We start from the raw sequence: 23,763 nt of genomic DNA on the forward strand, positions 1-23,763 counted from the left end.
TTTTTTTTTTTTTTTTTTGGCAGTACTGGGGATCGAACTCAGGACCTTGCGCTTGTGAGGCAGGCAGCAGCAGCACTAAGCTAAATGCCCGGCTGTGGGCTAATCTTATTCTACATTTTTGCTTGAGCTATCTAACTTTCACAGTTTCACTCATTAAACAGAACAATATTTTCCAAATCCTACTCTCTAGTCAGTAATTTTCAGGAGCATTTAATACTTAACATTTTCAATTGCTTACCTGGACCTCTCATTTGGAGATGATGATGATGATGTAGTAAAGAAACATTTACTGAGAACTGACTTACGTGTGACAAACTAGTGTGTGCACCTTATAAAGACACATTCATTGAATAACCACAATAACCCCATGAGAGAGAACCACCAACAGAATCCTTATCTTAAATGAGGTAATAGAGGCACAGAGAGGTTAATTTGCCCACAGATGATAAATTGAGGAACCTGTATATGAACAAACCTAGTTTGTCTGAGGTACAGACAGAATTATTGTCTTATATATTTAGATTTGGTACCAGGGATTGAATGCAGGACCTTGTGCTTGCGAGGCAGGTGGCAGCACCCCTGAGCTAAATTCCCAGCTCCAGACAGAATTATTATTGCAGCATACCTAAAGCAACTCATTTCAGGGTTGAAGGAAGATGAAGTCATAAAACATAAAATGATGGAAGTCAGTTTTCCATCACTGAGAGAAAATACCAGAGATAATGAACTTGAAAGGAAGAAAGATTGATTTTAGCTCATGGTTTTAAAGGTTTCAGTCCATAGCCCATTCCCTTTGGGCCAGGGGCAAGGAAGTACAACATGGCAGGGAGAATACAGCACAGAAGGCCACTCACCTTAGCGTGGCCAGAGAGTGAAAGAGAAAGTCAGGAAGGGCCAGGGCCCCCAAACCCCTTTCAAAGGCATGACTCCATAACCTCATTTCCTTCCACTAGGTCCCACCCTCAAAAGTTCCACTACCTCCCAATTGTGCCACAGGCTGAGGAACCACCTTTTAACATGTAGGCCTTTGGGGGCACTCCAGATCCAAGAACAAAGATTAGCTCCAGATCTAAACTATAGCAAGAAAAGTCGGTCAAGTTTTCAGCTGTTAGCCTAAGTCTTAAAAACAGTAATAGAAATTAAATATAGATAGGATTAGATAAACTGTTGAATAGAAGTGGAGAGGAAGAGTTTTCCAAGAGAAGGGTGCTATGTAAAAGATGCGAGGCTGGACATGCTGGGCAAATCCTAATTAATTCAGAAAGGTGAAGCACCATTTATAAGTACCTAAATGGTATGAGATAAAAAAGAGGAAGTTCAAGAAGTAGACTAGACTAAAAGCTAAAGTTCAATCCCCAGTACCTCACCCATAACAAAAGCTTTAAATTTCACAGTAATGAGCTAGATATGGTCCTAGAAGCTACTAATGAACACTAAAGAATTTCATGCCTTATACAAATAAATGAGGGAGAGAGGTGGGAGTGCAGTCAATTGACTATAAAGATGGTTCAAAAATTATGAATCACTGATGGACAGAACAAATGAGGAAAAATTAAAACCAAAATCATACAAAGAATACGTTAAGAAAGAGAATCAAGCCATATTCAGATCAGAGAATGGATGGACCTCTGGGTCTGACTTGTTTGCAGAGGTGAAGAAAAATCAGAAAGCTGACTCCAAGGCTTAGGAATCAAGTTAAGAGGGTATTACAACCTCTGTAGGAAACATACAAGGAATAGTAGGTTTGGAAGGGAAGATGAAATCTCATTTATCTTAAATTTAGACATGCTGAATCTCAACTGCCCAGAAGACATCTAAATGAGTGTGTTTTTAGAGAATTTTCAGTTTACTATAGATACCCACCCACACACAATAATAAGCCAAACACTCAAACTAGATATAAACTCTTGATAGTGGCAGCAGCTGATTTATCCTTTAGTGTCCTCAAAGTAATTAATACTTTCAACAGAAAACACTCAACAAACATTGCTGAATTAAAGAAAATTTCCAAATTACGGCACACTTTATCAAAATACTGAAGTTGAAATATATAAATAATTTGCCAGATAAGAAGTTTCTTTTAGATCCATTTACAGTCAGTTTCTAATAAAGGGTTATTTTTTATATCCTATTCTACAACAAAAACAACAAAAAAAGCAAAACACTCTAGATTTGTCATTAAACTTCAAAACAATAAAATGAAACACTTCAGATTTTTAATATTTTTCTTCATTTGGAATAATTTTACCATACTTATTTTAGAAACTTGTAACTTTAGAGATGGGATTGGCTGGTCATAGGAAATAAATTTAAAATCCTGAGAGAAATCAAGGAGGCAGTGTGAGCTTATGCCTTGGGAGAAAGACTTTGTATCTGCAGTGCCAAAAGGAAAAATGCTGTTTTGTAAGTAAAACCCAAAACAGAGTAGTTATGGCTCAATGGGTATCCTGGTATTTCCAGTGGCATACTGACTTATTCAATATGACATAAATTCCTTTAAGATCCTAGAATTGTGGTAGTAAATGACCACTTTTTATAATGTTTTCATATCAATAATATTAGAATAATGTTCAAACTCTTTGCAACATGGGTATATAACTGTGCTTTGAAAAGAAACATTTATATAGCTTAAAGATAAATGGTGCCCCATGCCTCCACCTACCCTTTTTTATTAGTACATGTTTGCAGTACATGAGTACATTCACTGTGGGGTGCTGATAGATTTACATAATATATCTCAATTGTTTTTGCATAACCTCTCCCCCTCCTCATCTTTTGGATCTCTTCCCATTTGCAACTCTTACCCAGTTTCTTATTATGTTTTGTCTTAAGCTTTAATTAATATTTTGGGTTTCTGATGTGAGAAATCATGTAATATTTAAGATTTTGGGTCTGATTTCACATAACATTATGATCTCAAGGTTATCCTTCTTTATAGCAGAGTAGTATTCCATTGTGTATAAATACATTTTCTTTCTCCATGCATCTGTTGATGGACATATAGGCCACTTCCAAGATTTAGCTCTTATGAATTGTGCTGCCAAAAACGTTAAGTGTGGATGCATTGCTATAATAATGTGTCTTTAACTCTTTGGGGAGATGTCTAGAAAGGAAATAGCTAGGTTAAATGGAATTTCTAATTTGTTTTTATGAGGAATCCCCATACTGATTACCATGACGATTGCTAGTTTACATTCCCATCAACAATGCAGAAGGGTTTCCTTTCCCCTGCGGCCTCATCAGCATTTGTCAAAGGCTTTTCCTGAGGCTACTGAGATGATAATGTGATTTCTGTTCTTGCTTCTGTTCACATGATATATTGAATTTATTGATTTCCATATATTAAGCCATCCTTGCAACCTTGTGATGAAGTCTACTGTCACAGTATGTTTTTGATGATGTGTTGGATTCTGTTTGCAGTATCTTCTTGAGGATTTTTGTGGATACATTCACTAAAGAGATTGATGATTGTCTATAGTTTTCTTTTTTGGTTGGGTCTTTCTGTGGTTTTAGAATCAGGAAAACACTAGCTTCCAGGAATGACTTGTGGAGTATTCCTTCCCTTTCAATTTCATCAAAGCATTTGAGTAGTGGCATTAGATCTTTCACGAAGTCCTTGAGTTCAGCAATGAATCCACTGGGACCTGGGCTCTTCTTAGTTGCAGTTTTTTCATCAGTTTCAATTTTATTGCCTGTTACTGAATTATTCAGGCTTTTGAAATCTTGGTTCAATTTTGAATTCATGTGAATCTAGAAATCTATCCATTTCTTCTGAGTTCTCCACCTTATTGGAGTGCAGTCTCTCAAGGCAGTTGCTAATAATCTTCTAGATTCCAGTGGTGTTAAGATTTCACTTTTTTCATTAATAATTGCATTTATTTGCATTTTTTTGTTTCTTTTTTTGGTAAGGATTAAAAATTTTTTTTTCTCAACCGCCTCTTTTTTCTGTGACCCAGTGAGTGCTCAGGAGTATGTATATTAAGTTTTCAGGTGTTTATGTTTTTTATGTTTTATTTTAAGATAATCTAGTTTCAGTACATCTTCTAGCATAAAAGGGTTGACTCTGATTCTTTTGTCTACTTAAGCAGGTTTTGTAAAGTATTATGTAGTCTACTTTAGAGAAACTTCCAAGTACTGCTGAAAAGAATGTGTATTCTGTTATAGTAGTATAGAATACTCTGTAGATGTCTATTAAGCCCATTTGTTTGAAGGTGTGATTCAGCTCTGACACTTGTTTATCTTCTGAGTAGTGGATCTGTATGTGAAAGTGGGGTAATGACATCACCCATTATGGCTGTGTTGGTATTTATTTGATCTTTTAAGTCTACTAGTCTTTTCTGAACCCCTTTACTCACACTGGTTATTCCTGCTGTTAATATATTCAATATAATTCTTTATCTCTAAGATTTCTGTTTGGCCCCCTTTCATGAAGTCCTTTGGAAAATTTGTTATTCATGTTTTGAACAGTTTTGGTCAGCTCTTTCAATTTTTGTTTTTTTCATAACTGCATTGGTCGGAGTTGGAGATTTAGCACAGTGGTTCCACCACCCGCCTCTTAAGTGCAAGGCACCCAGTTCCATCCCTGTACCAAAAGAATAACAACAAATACCAAAAACATAACTCCATTCGTCAGTTTGTATGTATAGTTCCACTATCTTTTGGGTTATGTCAACTTTGCACTTGCCAAGTTCCTTTTTAATTATTGTGTGTAGCTATGTTTTATTTCCTCTCCACTGGTGCCCTTTCCATCTGCTTTGAGAGCATTGAGAGCCTTCAAAGGCATTTTGTTGTTTGATTGTTTCATATTCTTTTTGTTTTACACTAAGGAGGTCAAATAGAATGAAGATAATTTGCTGGCATGAAGGTCTGTTTCATTAGGTTATACTTACCAAGGACGAGTTCCTGGCTTTATTTGGCTAGAGGCACTGTTTACCACTTCAACCCATCCAATTTAATTGCTTGTACTCCATCACTTGACACAGTTGTTACAGAATTAACCCAAACCATCCACACAGCTTTCTCTATACTGGAGTCACATTGTGATTACAAGTAGCCAAGCAATATCCCCCTGGAGACTAGTCCATTTCCAGCCTGAAGCAGTGAGAGCTGTCACTCCCTCTGAACCCATGTCCTGGTTGCAACCTTTGCTCCAGGCATAAAACTGCAGGTCTCCATTGATCCAACTGTATAAACAATTTGGGGAGAAAGAAATGTGTAGTCTGCCCAACTCCCAGTTCTCCATCGATGTCCATCAGGAACCTCCCACCCTCTTGACTCCTTCACTCCCTGGCAAATATCATAGTCATCTCTGCATCTTCCCTCCCTAGACTTTCCTTACCTGATATATGGCTAGATGATCTTTGGCCCAGGTGCCTTTCACCGTCTCTCTGCCTGCACATATCTCGGTTCTAACTCACAATCTCCCCTGCTCCAGTCTCTACTCAGCATGTGTTTGTTATACTCTCAGGTCTCCCTGACCTCTGTAGTCTCCAGCTAGGAGATGCTAGAGGTCCCCACTGGGAGCACACTGCCAATTGTGGGTAGCACATTGAATGACCCATAAGTACAGCACTCCCACTGTACATAAGGGGAATGGGTGACTTATTTTTTTCTGTGTTGGGCAAGCCTGATCTTTCCCCATGGTCTTGCCACTTGCAGGCACTACAGTGCTATTGTTTTTAGGACAAAGATATGTGGCATTTTGTCTTGCCCTATTCTCCTGCTTTTGGCTTCTCTGAATTCCCCGACTTGTATGTGTCTCATTTGCCATGCCAAGTAATGAGATTAGAGTGACTGTGAGTCCATTCCATCTTGCAGGCCATCACTGAAGAGGGGTTCCCTCCCTCCATATGATCCTCTCCCAAGATAGCATGTACACTAGGTCTGCAGTGAGGGCTATGGTGCTATCACCATAATTTCTCCTCATAATTTCCCAAAACCCAAGGCATTAGATTTTAGTCCATTCTCTTTTCTTTTAGGTACCAGGGATAAAACTTGGGACCTTGCGCTTGTGAGGCAGGCAGCAGAACCACTGAGCTAAATCCTGTCTTCTGTTTTCATTTTCCTACTATACCAGACTGACTTTATCTTTAGTTCCCACTTTAGGGTACCTGCTTTTCTCCAGTACCAATTCAAAAAAACTCACTCTTGCTGCTGCCCCTGGCACACATATGCTCTTCCCCAAAATTCCCCGTTTGTTTATTTCTGCTACTAATTTCTATTGTACACACTGAGATATGAATACTGTGGGCTATTCATGGTTCTTTAAGTGCTGCTTTTTGTCCCAGTTCTATATAATATGTTATACTTAGAATGCTTTCCCCAAATTACTTTGTCAGATAAACTGCCCAGAAATACCATCAACTCTGAGGTTTTCCCTGATTCTACTGAGTGCAATCAATCAGTCCTTCATTACACTGCCATCAGATACATTCTCTATATTAAAAATGGAGTGATTTTGCTTCCTTGGGACATCTGGCATTATCTAGAGATATTTTTGGTTGTTATAACTTAGAGGGATGGGTGTTACCAAATTTAATGGGTAGAGGAAGAAATGTTACTAAACACTGTACAACACATTGCTGATAAACAATGTAAAACGGGCAGGGATGTTGAATAGCTTGGGGATTTAGCTCAGTGGTTCTGCCACCTGCCTTGCAAGTACAAGGACCAGCATTTGATCCCCAGTACTAAAACCAAACAAACCAAAACAAAAAAGCAATGTGCAATAGGTTTGCTTCCCACAACAGAGCATTATCTGGCCTAAAACAACATAGTACCAAGGTTGAGAAGAAGCTCTAATCTGTTTTTTTTTCCTTTTTGGTACCGGGGATTGAACTCGGGTCCTTGCACTTGCAAGGCAGGCCACCGAACCGCTGAGCTAAATCCCCAGCCCCAGAAGCTCTAATCTGTATTTATGATATCACAATACTTTTTGCACATATGTTTTCTCCCTTAGAGTCTAAATTTTTATCATGTGAAGATGTCTTGGTTTTTTGTTTGTTTGTTTTCTTTGGTACTAGGGATCGAACTCAGGTCCTTGTACTTTCAAGGCAGGCAGCTGAACCACAGAGCTAAATCCCTGGCCAGAAGATGCCTCGTTTATCTTTATATTCTCATCATATTTCCTGGAACACAGAATAGGTTTGAAGAAAGAAGGGAAGGAGAAAAGGAAGAGGTGGTAGAGAGGGAAGGAGAGGGAGAAAGAAAGAGCAACAAAAGGGACTGGGGGTGGGGGAGGAAGAAGAGGAAAAGAGAGAATTTCTTTTGTCCAGCAAGGCCAGATGGGATGATACATGTTGCTTCCTGCAAACCTGTATAACACAGAAAGTATATCGCATATTCACAGTGTTATAAGCCAAACTAACTAAAGGATTTTGACTTTATTACTAATTAGTTGTGATCTTGAACAAATTATTTAATTTCTCTAAACCTAAAGTTCCCCATTTGTAAATGAGGGGAGATTATTTCACTCTCACAGGGTTGAGGTGAGAATAAAATGAATATTAAGAAACCAGTAAAGTGCTTACATGTAGTAAAAGTCTATATATACCACTGTTCTCCTTCCTAGTCTAAGAATTCCCCATGTAAAGACACATCAGTTAATAGCAACCCTTTAGGAGGCTGAGGCTGGAAGATCCTAAGTTCTATCCCAGTATGGGCATATAAATGATGGACACCCTGTCTCAAAATTATTTAAAAAATCATTTTAAACAGCTGGGAATGCAGTACACAGGGGGGAGGGAAGGAGGGGGAGGGAAAGGGAGAGGGTGGGGGTGGGGTCACATCCTCAGTGTTTTCTATTTCAATATGTGCACTGTGAACTAGTTAATACCATGATGGCAAAATAAAATATGTGCAGTGAACTAGTTAATACCATGATGGCAAAATATAAAACTATTCTGCGTTGTAATAGAGTATGTGCTAAAAATTTATTACATTATTTTAGGAAACTCAAGAAAAGATTTCTAGGTTTTAATTTTTCTATGAATTTTACTCACATATTTAAAAGTATACATCTTCACAAAAGAAAACAAGCCAAACTCTCAGTTTCAAATTAAAATAAAGATTAAAGGAAATCTGTAGGAAACAAAATGGGGTCAGTTTTATTTATAATATGAAAGTAAAATAGTATTCGAGACAATTCTTTACTGTTCATTTCCTAGGGCTATGTGACACTAACCTACTGGCCTTGTTCTCTTATAGCCTTTTAAATGAACTTACCTGGCCCGTTGCCACGTAGTCTTTCAAAGGATGAATAGCCAGACAGAGAATATCATCATCATGACCCAAGTAAAAACGCTGTGTGTTCTGTTGCCGATTATAAATGACACCCACTGCTGCCACATGGTATACAATTTCACCAATTTGAGTATAAAATAGATTACTTCGACAGTCATAACCTCTGTAACTAATACAGAAAACAAATCATATACAATTAATTTTGGTCTTTTCTGACCAATACAGAATATACAGAGAAGCATGTAGATTTTGAGTCAATTTCCAGGTTTAAGAGACACTAAACATAATACTTTGCAGATCCTATAAATTTTATGAACTGTGTTTGTTTACTAATAGCTAAATTCAAGTCATAATACTAAGTGAAAAAAATCAAGGTACAGTGAGTGGTACCTTGGTTCGTGAACTTGATTCTTTGCATGATTCTGGTTGCTAGCCGAGTTGGACAAGAACCGAATCAAATTTCTCCATAAAGTCAACACTGAACCTAATCATTGTATTATATATACCACTAGTATATATCTAGTACTATTATTTGCATAAATAATAATATTAAATCTGTATACTGTAAAAGAAAAATAGTTTCCTTAAATACAACTAAATAGACACACTGTTTCAACACTGGAGGGAAAGTATTCTCAATAAATAAATGTGTTTTTTGAAATTCCTGGAAAGTATTATCAATCTAGTAATGAAGTGAGGGCTTGCTGAGAGATAGAAAAGGTCCACATGGAGAGCCTGTTGCTGCCAAGCTGAAGTATGAAACCTGTATTGCCAGATGTTCTACAGCAATCCAGAAAATATTTTTTCCTGAAATTAGAACATGAAATCCAAAATGTTTAGGCAAAAAATTCATATCATTTCAAGTAAGACACATTAAGGGGAGATGATAACTTTTACATTTTTAAAAACATAAAATATCCATTTCCATAAACATAATAGCAAATTTTCATGATAAATTTACTTTTAATAAACATTTATATACTGCTTATTTGTGTGGCAAACAATGTTATGTGACCACTAGCACTGCCTTACTTACTCTTACTCCTAAGTAGAACTTTATGAGGTAGGTACTGTTATCTCCATTTTACAGATGGGGAAACAGAGGCAAAGTGACTTGCTTCGAGTCACTCAACTAGTAAATATAAACCAAAATTCAAGCACATAGATGGAAAATAGTTGTCTTATACCCGTGAACAAAGTGTAATCGAATACTATTTCCTGGAGCCCGTTCTCTTCTCTTAGAAGTAGCATTTTTTTGTTTCTCTTTGCATTGCTCTTTAAGTTGAGGTAGATCTTCTTTGTAAACCTTTTAAAAATGTAAGTGGAATATTGTTAGTCTATTAGCAAAGGTGTTCTGTCAATTAGCTTCAGCAAATATTTTCAGTAAGAAGGTACATTACCAAAACTTCCCTGAAAAAACAAATTCAATTTTTCTATGTACTACACAGATAAATGCACTTAGTGTTCTTGGAAATCTTTATACTTTATAAGAGAATCTTTCACAGAAAATAAATGGGTGTATACTGTGACAAAAATCTACAGACAAAAAATAGACATATGAAGCATTTAACATAAAAGAACATTTTATAGAGGTGTGCTCTGATGCTTACAGGATTAAGATTAAAAGAGACATACCATCTAGGAATAAAGCCACAAAAGATACAATAAGTAAGAGCAGGGAGCAAGATGAAGAAACTGGACTTTTCAGGGGGAAAGTATGTGACAACAGAAAATTACCTGCCGACGGTAGGTGAGCTGTGTCTCTTGTTCAATTTCAGAATCCAGTTCTGGAACATCAGACATATCTGAATCTGATTCATCACTGTTAGAGTCAGCCAGACTTTCTGTAATTTAAAAAAATGAAATATAATTTGCTTAAAGAAGATTTGTTTTCCAAATCACACTGTGAAATTAATGATTAAGAGATGAATACATCAGCTGACATGGAGACAAGCCATAAAACAATCAAATGAAATTACCTATTCAAGTGACAGATGTCAGTAAACTGTACTACAGATAATCTTCCTCTCCACTCACTGCAAACTCAATAGCTCCTTTAAATCCCTTCACTGGCTCCCCAATGACCGCTACATCAAATTTAAATGTCTGTGCAAATATAAGTGAATATAATCTACAATTAACATGAAAATAGCTAAAAGGAACTACACACAACATATGACTTGACATTAGGTAATTTTTCTTTTGTTAAAAAACACATACAAAATCTAGGTATCCATCTCTCAGAAGGTACATTAAATGTTTAATTTGCTAATATAACTATTTGTATTCCAAACTCTATAACATCTAACTTTAAACACAATGTCAAAGTTCAATTAGACATTTCTGCTAATAAAAAACTACACAATTTATGAAATTATACTTCAATTATAAAATTGTCATTTTGGTGCTACTGAAGAATTATTTGATGGGGAAAGTGCTGACGTGGTGCATACTACTCACCTTGGGGTGCTATGTGAAGAGCATCTTTTAGTTTTCTTTCAGGAATAAATTTCCACTGAAAGACAGAGTGATCTGCTCCACCAATAGAAATTACCCACTGATAATCATGTGACCATCTGACATTAGTTATATGAGCTGAGTGGCCAAAATATTTTTTGAACTTGGCCCCTATAACAAAAATATATCTTTAAACTGAAAAATAAATGCCAACACACAAAAGTACTACTTCAAATAGCAATCTCTATACATGGAGCACTGTATTGTCCTTCTATTACCTTAATTATGAACAAATGGAAAAATGCTGATTCAAAAAGTGGTTGAATGACAAATAACAAGTAATGCAACCATTTCCTCTACTGACTTAGAATTTGGTAGAAACCACAAAAGGTATGAGGCAGTATCTTACTGCTTTGAGAAAAGTGCCAGGACCCACCACTTTAATACTAATTGAAAATTTGACAAAAGCATAATGTAGCTTAAAGGCTATAGAATTAAAATCAAAAGACTAAAGCTTGAGCATTAGCTCATCTACCTAAAAGCACAGAAGTTTCAGCATCCCACTTAACCTCTTTCAGACTCCATTTCCTCTTATTTTAATATAAATTAGATTATATGTTCTGAAAGTCTCTTCTGATAATGAATATTATGACTTTATAATAGCAAATAGTGAAAGAATAATTATGTTCTGGAGAATATGCAGTCAATTAGGACTAGTAGTATTTCAGAGAAAAGATTTATCAAGGCTAGGTAGAATGGTCACAGAAGCTTTTCTAATTTAAGAGAATGATAATTCTTGGCGAAGATTAATGTATGAAAATGTTTATGCTTCAATGACTCCTTTACATTTTGTTTGTTTGTTTTTTGGTGGTACTGGGAATTGAATTAAGGTCTTTCACAGTGAGGTCCATTCCCAGACCTTTTATTTTTACTACATGTTTGCAATACATAATGATGATCTGCCTTGTGGAACTGGTAGATATATATATCACACACCTTGATCACTTTACTTCCCTTTCTATACCCACTCTCCCCCTCCCATCTTCCCTAGAAGATTTCAGTGTTTTTTTTTTCCTCTCATTGAGTTTACTGATATATTTTATTTTAGGTATACAGTACAGTTAGATTCATCATTGGGATCTTGTACCTTTACATGACAGGTCTTGGTTCTCATTTAGTGTTGTTTTGATTTGCAATTCTCTAAGTGCCAAAGATGGTGAACTTTTTTTTTCATATATTTATTGGCCATTTGTTCTTCTAAGAAATATCTATTCATTTCAAGTGCCCATTTTTGACTCTTTACACATTTTTTATATTAGTCCTCTCCAAAGAGTAGCTGGCAAAAAATTTCCTCATTCTGTATAGGTTGTCTCTCACTGTTATTACCTTTGCTATGCAGAAGCTTTTGATTTGATATACCATTTTTTTATTCTGTTATTTCTTATGTAATTGGGGTTCTGTTCATAAAGTCACTGCCTATATGTTTAAGAATTTTGCCTATTTTGTCTTCCAGAAGATTCAGTGTCTCTGTTTTTTTTTTCCCCCTGTACCATTTGTTAAAAACCACTACATTTTCTCCAGTGTATATTTTTGGCTCCTTTGCTGGCTGAAGATCACATGGCTGCCTAGGTTGTTGATGCACCCTCAATTCCATTCCATTGGTCCATATGTTATTTTTTTGTGTGTCAGTACCATGCTGGTTTTATCACTGTAGCTTTGTATCTTAAAATCTGGGATTGTGATGCCTCCTGCTTTGTTCATGTTGTTCAGGATTACTTTAGCGTTTTGGGACAATCAGGACTGCTTTAGCTATTCTGGGGCTTTTCTGGTTTCATATAAATTTTAGGATTGTTTTGCCTACTTCTGTGAAGAACACAGTTTGTATTTTGGTTGGAAATCATTAAATCTATATATAAATATGCCACTTTGACAATATTGGTTCTGCCTATCCAGGAACAAGGGATATCCATTTTCTGATGGCTTCAATATTTTTTTTTTCAGAGTACTACAGTTTTATTTACAGAGGATAGAAGTCTTTCACTTCCTTGGTTAGGTAAATTCTTAGGTTTTTTTTTTTTTTCTTTAAGCTATTACAAATGAGATTGTTTTCCTAATTCCTTCCTTGGTAGATTCACTGGTGGTATACAGGAACACTATTGATTTTGTTTATTTTGTATCCTGTCACTTTGTTCAATCTGTTTACCAGTTTTAAGACTTTTGTGGGGTTTTTTGGGGGGTCTTCTATATAAAGGAACATGTTATCTACAAATAAGTTTGACTTCTTTCCTATCTCTTATTTCCTTTTTGTTCCTGATTGCTCTGGCTAAAGTATAAAATACTATATTGAATATGGTTAAAGGGAATACCCTTATCTTTTTCTAATTTTAGACAGAATGCTTTCAGGTTTTCCCATTTAGTATGATGTGGACAGTGGAATCATCATATATGGATTTTATCAGTTAGAGGTAAGGTCTTTCTACACCAAATCCTGTCAGGGATATTATAGATGTTAAACTTTGTCAAAAGATTTTTCTACATCTATTGAGATGGTCGTGTGATTTCTAGCCATCTGTTTATATGGTATACTACATTTATATACATACAGTAAACCATACTTACATCCCTGGGATAAAGCTGACTTGGTTGTGATGTATGACTTTTTTAATGATTTCCTGCATTCTTTTTCAAGTGACTTGAGGATATTTTCATTAAGGAAGTTTGCCTATAATTTTCTTTTTTTGTTACGTCCTTGTTCAATTTTGGTATTAGGGTAAGACTGGTCTCCAGGAATGAGTTTGGCAGTGTTCTTTCCTTTTCAATTTCATGAAGAGTCTGAGGAGTAATGATGTGTTCTCTGGTGTTCTAGTAAAATCCAGTGATGAATACATCAGGTCCTGGGCATTTCTTACTTAGTAAGGTTTTTATTACTAACTATATTTAATTCCCTGTTTTTTTTGTTTGTTTGTTTTTTGACCTGGTGATGAACTCAAGACCTTGCGCTTGCAAGGCAGGAGAAGGCACCACCAAGCTAAATCCCCGGCCCTATTTCCCTGTTTTTGATCCTTTAATGGTCTTTATCTCTTCCTGGTTTAATCTTAGTAATTCACATGTGTTAGAAATATATCGACTTTTTCTAGTTTTTCCAATTTATTAGAACATAAGTTTTTGAAATAGTTTCATATAATGTTCTGTAGTTTGATGATATCTGTTGTGATTTCCCCTTTTTCCTTTCTAACTGTACTGAGTTTGGTTGTACTGCCACCCCAAGCTTGCCATGATGTCTTTTTTTTTTTTTTTTTTTTTGAGACAGGGTCTTGCTGTGGTGCTGTTGATCAAGGGTGATCTTCCTTCCTCAATGAGTGCTGGGAGTACAGGCTTGCACTACTATGCCCAGACTCTAATTTACTTTAATGTATATTTTCACAGAATACTAATATGAACTACATTTCTTAAATAAATTGTAACAGTATCACAGAAGACTTTTTTCTACTTAACTATGTCTTAATGACTTCAAAATTTGGATATAAAATTCAAACAACAGTAAAAATATTATTTTGTGTGTGGTGCAGGAGAATATTTAATAGTTAAAGAGTATTACATGTTTAAAAAGAGAAAGAAATAGTCTTGACTACATAGGAATTAAGAATTCTTAATGAAAAACCTCACTAAGAAAACAAAAGAAGCCACACACTGGGTAAAGACAATGCAATCCACAAAAATTTCAATGAACTTCAATCTATTGGAGTATATAAAATAGCTTCTACAAATCAATAAAAGAAACAGTAGAAACAAATGTAAAAGAGACCTGTGTTTGACAGAGGAGGAAATGCAGACGACACACACACACAAAAAAAAAGGTAAAAAAAAGTTCAATCTCAATAGTAGTAAAAAATAAATTATGAACAAAATGTGACCATTTATACTACATGTGCACAATATTAGTATGTGTGGCAATGTTGAAGAGGATGTGAAGCAAAATGGTCTGTAAAATGGTATAGTTTGAAAAATGAGCGCTTTCTTATTAAATTAAACATTCACATTCTCTATTACCCAGCAGCTTCACTTTTAGGTATCCATCTTAAAGAAACATGCACATAATATAAAGACTGGAAATGACTTGATGGCTACTGACAGAAGGACAAATACATAAGCTATAGCATATCTTTTTAACACTATCACACAGCAGAGAGAACCACTAAAGCTACATGCAACAATATAGAAGAATCTTGGGAAAAATTCACTGAGTAAATCTTTGATGATGTGAATCTGTTTTCTTCAAATTGTTTGAAGTTTTTCTTTTGTTTTTCCAATGTACTTTCTCCTGGAATCTAAAGAAATATTGTCCCCAAATATAAATTTTCATTTGTCAACAAGAAGTACAGAGATGACCCTCACCATCATTAGAGTGATGGAGGAAGTGCATTAAGCAACCCTGCCCACAACTTTCCATTCTCTTCTACATCTACCTGCTTACTCTCCATCACAGTGCCTGTGCTGCTGCCTGAGAAGAGTCTGGATGATCTGTGAGATGACAGTCAAGAGCAAGATAATCTAGAGAAAATGAGGGTAATAATGAAGAAGATGGAATGCTTCGGGCTGGGTCTGGTACAAAGTAAAAGTGGAGCAGCACATTACCATTCTCTCTGACCTAACCCCGTACATTTTGTTTTTCAATTACAAAGATTTAATAATGTAAACTACTTCTATTACTTAAGATGTTTCAATATTTTGTAAAAGCTGCACTATTTAAAGGCATCTAACAAATATTATATCAACTGATATCTAAATTATATTAATATATCAGATATAACTTTTTCCTAATTTTAAATGGGACAGTAAAAGTTAATAATCTGAAATGGAATTTTTCTGAAAATACAGCTAACTATACAGTGTAAAGTATGTGAATTAAATACTGAATATTAAAATATTTCAAGTCCTTTAAATATGCAATATTATAGTAATAGCCTATCTTTTTTTCACTAGCCACAGTCTCAGATTGACAAGTGCCTAGAAATAAAAGTCCTCTTTACCACAATGTTACTAACAAAAATCTAACAAAAAGAAAAGAACAACAATTTATACTCATGTTCTTGAAGCAATGACTGATCTCTTAGACAAAACTATTTTCTTATACTCTGGTAAAATATTCACAGCAATTCAGAGGACTACTGCTCAATTTTTCAAGTTATAAATGAAATAAAATTACTATGTAATAGCACTGTATTCTCTTTTACAAAAGGTAAATTATCAATAAACTCCATTCAAATAACAAAACTCAGAAAGATAAAATATTTTTGTTTTGCACAGATGTTAGTATGGAAAGCAATAAACAGAAGCAATTTTTTTGGGGGGGTACCAGGAATTGAACTCTAGACATTGTACTTGTGAGGCAGGTGGTGGAACCATTGAGCTAAATCCCCAGCCTAACAGGAGCAATATTTAAGGTTAAGATCATCATAATTCTTACTGATGATTACACCTTATAACTAAACAAGTATATTAAAATTCATCATGCCTGGTGACTCTCATGGCCTGGCTATGCAAAAGGACTTAGAAACAGGGTACTTTAGTTACCAGAAATTTGCCAGCCTTCATTAAGATACATAGCAATACTTACAGAAGCATTTTCATGTGCACTTGTGAAAATGATACTCCACAGGCAGGATTCAGTAACAGGGCAAAACTTAAAGGACCCTGAACTCACCACCATAGAGGCACAATAAAAATACCAGTCTGGACCTCTGTGAAAACTGAGCTTTTAAATTTGACAACAGTAGACTAGGTATTTGAATCAAACTACTTTAGCTATTCCCATAATCACCTTGACTAAGTTGCTTTTTTTTTTTTGTACCGGGCATTGAACTCAGGACCTCACATTTGCAAGGCAGGTGGTGAAACCACTGAGTTAAATAAATCCCCGGCTTGACTAAGTTGCATTTTAATGTCTAAGAGCTTTTATCAACAATCAGATGAAAATCATAATTGCACCAGCTACAAGTGTTGATATTTTAGTAATATACATTCACTGTACCTCATAAAAAGACCAATGTGTAAGACAGCATTCTTTGAAAATTCTCTAAAGAAACTCTGATTTCCCAAAGGAGTATTCCTTTTTTTTTTTAAAGAAACCTATGATGGAAAGTATCTCATGCTCTGCTCCGTTTTTTTTCCTTGGGGGCTCAAAATCAAATTTGATGTTTGAATACTGTTCACTTTATTTATCTGGTTTTAATATGGTACTATTTCTTCTGGTGCTGATTCTTCACTTTTATAATTATTCTAATATTCATAGACTTGTTATAAGCTGATTCAAATGCTTTAAAAAACTAGGCATGGTACATGAAAATAATCTATATTTCACTTAATGAGCTCTAGGCCTACAAACAAAGTGAATAATATGATTTTAGAAGACATCCATGAAAGGAGGTAATATAGAAAATATGTAGTAAATAAATGAATTTTTACATTTCACTGTACTGAAAATAAATGTCAAAACAATATATGTTAAGAATTTAAGCACAAATGTACTCAAACATAAAAAACAACCAACAGACCAATAGACTCCAAACTGTGACCTAAGTTTGTTTATTTATTTCCTCAGGACAACTGAGAAAAAGTTGTAAGAAAAATTATCTCCCACAAATAAATGTTCAACAAGTTAAAGGACTAAAGGTAGTAAGTCATTACTGCACAGTCTGACTACGGAAGCAATTCAGGAAGTGGGGAGAAAAATGTTTTGTTAAAAAGAAAACAAAAACAAAAAACAGAAAAAAATGGTCTAATGGTCCATTCATTAAAAATATGACTTCAAAAGTAGAAAATTAAACTTTCATGACCAAAAATAAATGAAATATGACAATAATTTTTGAATTCCCACAATAAAGGCCTTTGCCAGCTAGAACATGTTTAAAAATATGAAATCCTCTTATTTATCTAAAGATTCATTTTCTGGCAGAACACATAAGTCTTTTATAAGAGAAAAGTTACTTAAAATATTTTGAAAGAAAATATACCTTTTCTTAAACATGGATATCGGAATAATTTTATAATTCCATAGTCATCAGCTGTAACTAAAACTTGGCCAATATAATTTCCATCTACTGAATTTATATCATTGATATCTGAGTACTTGGGCCAAATTCCATTTACTTCAAGACCTGAAACACATGTCCATGAAGCCCAATGAACAGTTTTTATTTCTTCTTTATTTGTCACTTCTTTTCCTCCTAAAAATAAATAAGTCTTAAGTTAAGAAGTTGTTTCATTTCTTATTCAAGCTTAAATTTTACTGAAAACATGATAATCACAAATTTTCACCCAGTTGAGAATACATGAATGGATTAGTAAGTTTGGTAAGGAGGAAACAAAATGCAAGAAATTTTTTTAAAAAGCCACTAACAAAATTATACCAATTCAGAGAGACACACAGATTTGAATATGATTGTCAGCTTAGCAGGTTCACCCATGTGGGAAATAAAACTGAATCCCATTAAAATCATGTCACAGGTTAGTCACAACAGGGTTAGAAAAAAAGGTTAAAAGCTATGAAAAAGTGGCAAATCAGGTATTAAAAAAGAAATCTAAGATATGTAATTGAGAAAGAATAGACTGAAAAACACTAAAAAGGAATTATACATAGACAGTAATACATTAGGTAAGACTTTAGGACTTGGTAATTCTTCAGTACATACAGAATATTAATAAAAGGATTTGGGGGAGGTGTTTTAATTTTATCACATGGATAATCATTAAAGTGATGGAAGTGACTCAGTAAGTTTCATACTATATTCTCTTTTTAAATCTTTGATTAAAATTCCCTTTTAAATTTAGTTTGTTAGCTATAATTAATATTGAAAAGTTTGAGGCAACTATAAGAAACTAAATAATTTATGGTCATACATTTGCAGTAATTATATTTACTTAGTTCTACCCACAAAAATTACATTTTGATTGTAACACTGAGTATGACTTTACCATACATGACTCACATGTTATAGAAATTAATATAATAATACAAATTGGTCTTAGAAATGTAAGACTTAGAATGGTGGTTTCCAGGGAATGGGAGAGGTGGTGGGGACGGGGATGTGCTGATCACAGGGTAAAGTTTCAGGTATGCAACATTCTAAATTCTGAATATCTCATGTATAGAATACTGGCCATACTTTATACTATATTTCTGTATGGTATAGCTGAAATCTGTTAACAGATTAAGATCGTAAGTGTCCTCATCATACCAAAAATTTTGTGAGCTGACAGATGTTTATTGTGTCATTGAAATTGTTGCACAATGTACACTATATGTGCATAATAATTACACTGTATGGGCTGGGGATTCAGTTCAATGGTACCACACCTGCCTTGCAAGCACAAGGTCCTGAGTTCGATCTCCAGTACCCAAAGAATAAGTAAATAAAAATAAAAATCACACTATAAATATAGACAATTTTTATATGTTAATTGTACCTCAATAATTGTGGTAATAGAAAAAATTTCAAGAGGGTTTCAATACAATAGAGCAGCCTTACACAAAAAATTCACAATGCTTGAAATCCTACCTCTGAAGTATCTTTGATTTCCTATAATCAAATGTAACTTATACTCTGCTTCTAGTGAAATTATAAAATATCAAATAGATACTAACATCTATAAACTACATACAATTTACTAGAGAAATTTACCTGGCATCCTATAAAAAAGTCTTTTCCCATTTCCATCATTTGTCTGTAAATATCTACTATCCGAGGACCAATCCAGATGAGTGATGAAACTAAGTGACCCAACACATTCGCCAACTTTTTTATAACGCTGAGCGACTCCATAAATGTCAACTGAGCTGTCATTGCAACCAACAGCAAGGTAAGTTCCATCTGGTGAATATTTTACCTCATGAATTGCTTCTTTCCTATCTTTGATATGTACAACTTCTGTCATATCTCTGTTAAAAAGAAAAAATGAGACCATATAAACAAACATTGTAAGAAAATTCTGTTTTTAAATGTGTCTAAAATGACTGTGAGGTTGTTATTAAGTAACATAAACTACAAAATAAATGTAAATAAGTACAATTAGTTCAGGAACAATTCTTTTGCTGAATGGAAATATATGGGAACAATATACATGTCAGAAGTAGAGAAAATGAGGTGGGGCTGGGAAGTGACTCAGTGGTAGAGTACTTGCCTAGTATGTGTGAGGCCTTGCGGTCTATCTCCAGTATCACAAAAAGAAGAGAAAAATAAGTAAGCACTTTAGAGATTCCTATTAAATATCTGAGTTATACAATAAAGGAAACAAAGCCAGAGATTTTTATGATAAAGTTCTTTGTAAATACATACTGAGTTTATAAAAATGCTTAATGATGAATGCTGTAATTTTCAAGCAAATTTTTATAAAAAGACAAATGTACAAAATTATATTCATAAAATAACTATGAAAGAACATATTACACTTCAACAATATGTTTGAACATATGTACCTTTATAGCTACCACTAGTTATTTTTATTCCATCTCTTCAACTTTAAGGCAGGAAAAAAATCCTCACTTAGGGATCATGTCAATCAGAGAAGTTAAACATTTTTTTTCGTTTTTCTTTTTCTTTTTTTTTTTTTTTTGGTACCAGGGATTGAACTTGGGTCCTTGCCCTTGCAAGGCAGGCCACCGAACCGCTGAGCTAAATCCCCGGCCCACTAAACATTTTTTTTCAATGATGCCTTATAAATGAGTTTCCAAAGTAACACAAGTACTGGTAACAGCCATAAAAATGGGTGAACACTTAGTTTAACACTACTAAGTTCCAAGGTTGTGGAACTGGTGAGGAGAAGGGTATAGGGACTAGGTAGGCGAGGACAGAGAAGAGGTAAGAGGAAGTAAGAATTCCTACTTTCAATTCATCTCTGACTTTCTCCTATATAAAATTTGCATCATTCCAGAAACTGAAGTATTTTTCTCAGTTTTTAAGGTCTCTAAATGGCCTCTTAATAGACAATTCAGACAATCACACTCAACTTTCTTTCAATAACATTAAATATTTACTTGGTTTAGTATTAAAAATTTACATTCAAACTTACATTTTGTGAGAGATGAATATAAAGTAATCATGACAGTATGTGATAAATGCTCAACAGGAATGCTTGAAGCTCTATAAGAAATACTAAAATAAGGGTTAAGATTAAAGGCAGAAAGGAGCCAGGGAAGGGTGAAACATGATTTAAGCATAAAACCGGAGGGGTTGGCTAAATCTAAAAGAGGACAGAGTATTTTCCAGGAGGAAGACATAGCATGAAGTCTTCCAGAAGGAAGACAAAGCAAGGAAGTATCCAAATGCACAGCGCACTTGAACATTGGTGAATAATGTAATGTGGATACAAGAGGCAGGTAAAGGAGAAAATGATGGGGGTGAAGAGAGAGAGAAACTGAGGGTAATCTGTAATGAATCTGATGTGCTGCCAGAGTTTGGGTTTTACTATCACATTAATCATGCAAAGAAAAAGATGAAAACTAGCCCCATAACTCCAAAAGGACCAAGACGAAATAAAAACAGTATATATATGACAGTGTGCTAGCACTTCACAAAAACTCATTTCTCCCTTTTCCTAGTTTAAGTTGCCCAGACTTCTTTGTAGTTAGTTTAGTTAGATGCCTCAGATCTCATCAAAGATATGTGAGAAAAAATGACATAAGCCGTTTCCAACCTGTGCTTCTTTTAGGATGCATGCATACTCTCTTCAAACACTCTCACTCCTCATGCTGGCTAAATGTTGCTATCTCTGATGATGGGTCCCAGGGACCAATAAAGTACAACAAAATCAAAGAGTCTAGGGCTCTGAGTCATCTGGGAAAGGAAAGCCATTCTCTGACCTAAGACTGCTACATGTGCAACAATTAATAATCTTCAGCTGCATTTGAGCCACTATGCATCTAAGAACCTTTTAATTATATTAGTTAACCATTACAACCAATATAATGTTAGAAATAGAATTATAAAAATAATCCTGTGATAGGTCTTTTAATATTTAAAGGTTTTGTACTTTTGAAAAAGCTGTCTTGGTCAACATAACTTTTGCTTTAGGCCCTGTAACTTTCAAGGTCCTCTTCACGACAGACTCACATACCTCTACCTTTCCCAGTGATTCCTTCAAGTTCTAATTAAATCTGTGCATCTTAGTCCTTTTTGCTCCATATCTACCCATGCATTTATTTATATCTATATGGAGCAAGATTTTTTTGTAAAAATTAAGATACTGTTTAATAGTTTTTAATGTTTTCTTTATTAAAGATATTATAATCTTTGCAAACATTAATAAAAATTCTTTTAGCAACGTCTTCAGAATTATATGGAATTTTTAACAGCATTTTTGTTCTAGGGCTTAAGTGAACCCCTAAAGAGAGAATTAAGTATGGCACGAATCCTTGGTTTTTTGTCATGATATCCCTTTCCTCTGAACACATACAGCATAAAACAGCAATGGAGACAGAGATTCTGGTTGATTGATTGGTTTTATAGTATATCATGCTGCTATGGCAACATGATGAATACTACTACAACTGTCCACTCTCATAAAGAAGTTTCTATGACAAATTTAAAGGAAAGAAGACTATTAGATGAACACCTGTGAATTAAAAAATTCTAGATGAAGACTTCTTGGAAACTAATATGTGGATACTATAATTTCTTTAAGAAGGAGAAGGAGCTGAAAGTCTGGCAATATTCATATATTAACAGTTGGTAACACATCAAAAAGTTAAGATACGCAACATTGATCAGAGAATGTAACAAAAGAATCATTCCTAAGGTATTCTGGGAAGACATTACCAAATGGAGTGGAATAGATATCCATATCTAAACTTTATTGTGAGGAACAAATAGGACCTGGGAAGTAAAGCACATATGTTCCAGCAGAGAGAACAGTATATGAAAGAACTCATTGCAAAAACGTATTCAAGTTCAGCTTAAGAAGACCCGTGTGGTTACATTGACATAAGAAGGAGCTATAGTGTGAGCTGAATCTGGTGAGGAAGGCTGAGGGAAAATTATGTTCTTGTCAAGATAAAGCCCTATTTTGTAAGTTTAATCCAGGGTAGAATCTTTATTAAGATATCATGGCTTTGCCTTGGTATACCAGTTTATACCTTAATATAAGAATTAGTATGGAATGAGGTAGGTGTATAGCTCAATAGAAGAGTTCTTGCCTAGCATGTGTAAGTCCCTGGGTTCAATTTCCAGCAGCACAAAAGGAAAACAAGACTCAGTATGTCAACTTCTAACCCACTGTATGTTTCTCCAACTATAAAACTGTATAATCATTCCTTGTGAGGGTACTAAGTACTAAGTACTTTCTCACAAGATCAAGTTGGTCTCCATAAACTGGGTCTGAAAGAGGGATACACACACACACACACACACACACACACACACACAGACAAAAGTGACTTCATCCTAGGCTGTATGTACCTAGTTTATCTTAAACTAGTATCAATAACTGGTTGTAAAGATGCCAAGGTTTGGTTGTAAAGCTTCACACAATGTTGTAAGTCTGTGTATTCATAGTATCCTGGAAAAACTGACTGGATTTACTCAGGCTATTACAGTGGTTACATCTCAAGATGGCTATAGTCACACTCAAATGAATCCATACAGAAAGGTGAAAAGATCTGGAGATGGATGGTGGTGATAATGGCACAACAATGTGAGTGTACTAAATGCTGCTGAATAACCCATTTATAAACAGTTCAAAGGCAAATTTTATATGATGTATATTTTACTACAATTTAAAAAATCAGTTTAAGAGAAAAACCATAGTGCATCTCACCATAAAAACCTATTTCTAAAAGAGGAGTAAGCACATACAGAAGCTCAAAAGTACCAGAAGTGAAAGTTTTGTATAGATGAGACTGAGGGACAAAGAAACTGGTGGGAGAGAAAGACACTGCTAACCAAATAAAGAGTTATGAATCTCATCTCAAAGAGAATACAAACCCATTCTCATACTTTGTAAAGAAGAATGCAAATAAATGTGTTTTAAAAGGAATCACTATCAGTGAAAAGAGAAAAAAGGTCTTGAAGA

At 34.7% G+C, this 23,763-nt stretch overlaps 1 protein-coding gene across 2 annotated transcripts in view; it reads right to left on the reverse strand.

The window, feature by feature from the left end:
* Eml5 (EMAP like 5) overlaps nucleotides 1-23,763 on the reverse strand; it is a 137,955-nt gene that overhangs the window by 90,019 nt on the left and 24,173 nt on the right. For both annotated transcript variants that reach the window (XM_033766748.1, XM_033766747.1), the window contains exons 8-13: nucleotides 19,380-19,636; nucleotides 17,712-17,924; nucleotides 10,702-10,869; nucleotides 9,979-10,085; nucleotides 9,429-9,547; nucleotides 8,224-8,410 (exon numbers count right to left, since the gene is read on the reverse strand). In XM_033766748.1, coding sequence (XP_033622639.1) covers nucleotides 8,224-8,410; nucleotides 9,429-9,547; nucleotides 9,979-10,085; nucleotides 10,702-10,869; nucleotides 17,712-17,924; nucleotides 19,380-19,636 — 1,051 coding nt within the window. The remainder of the gene's footprint in view (nucleotides 1-8,223; nucleotides 8,411-9,428; nucleotides 9,548-9,978; nucleotides 10,086-10,701; nucleotides 10,870-17,711; nucleotides 17,925-19,379; nucleotides 19,637-23,763) is intronic.

Source organism: Fukomys damarensis, unplaced genomic scaffold, assembly GCF_012274545.1.
Source record: "Fukomys damarensis isolate Sample0158 unplaced genomic scaffold, DMR_v1.0_HiC HiC_scaffold_21, whole genome shotgun sequence".
Classification (NCBI taxonomy): Eukaryota; Metazoa; Chordata; class Mammalia; order Rodentia; family Bathyergidae; genus Fukomys; species Fukomys damarensis.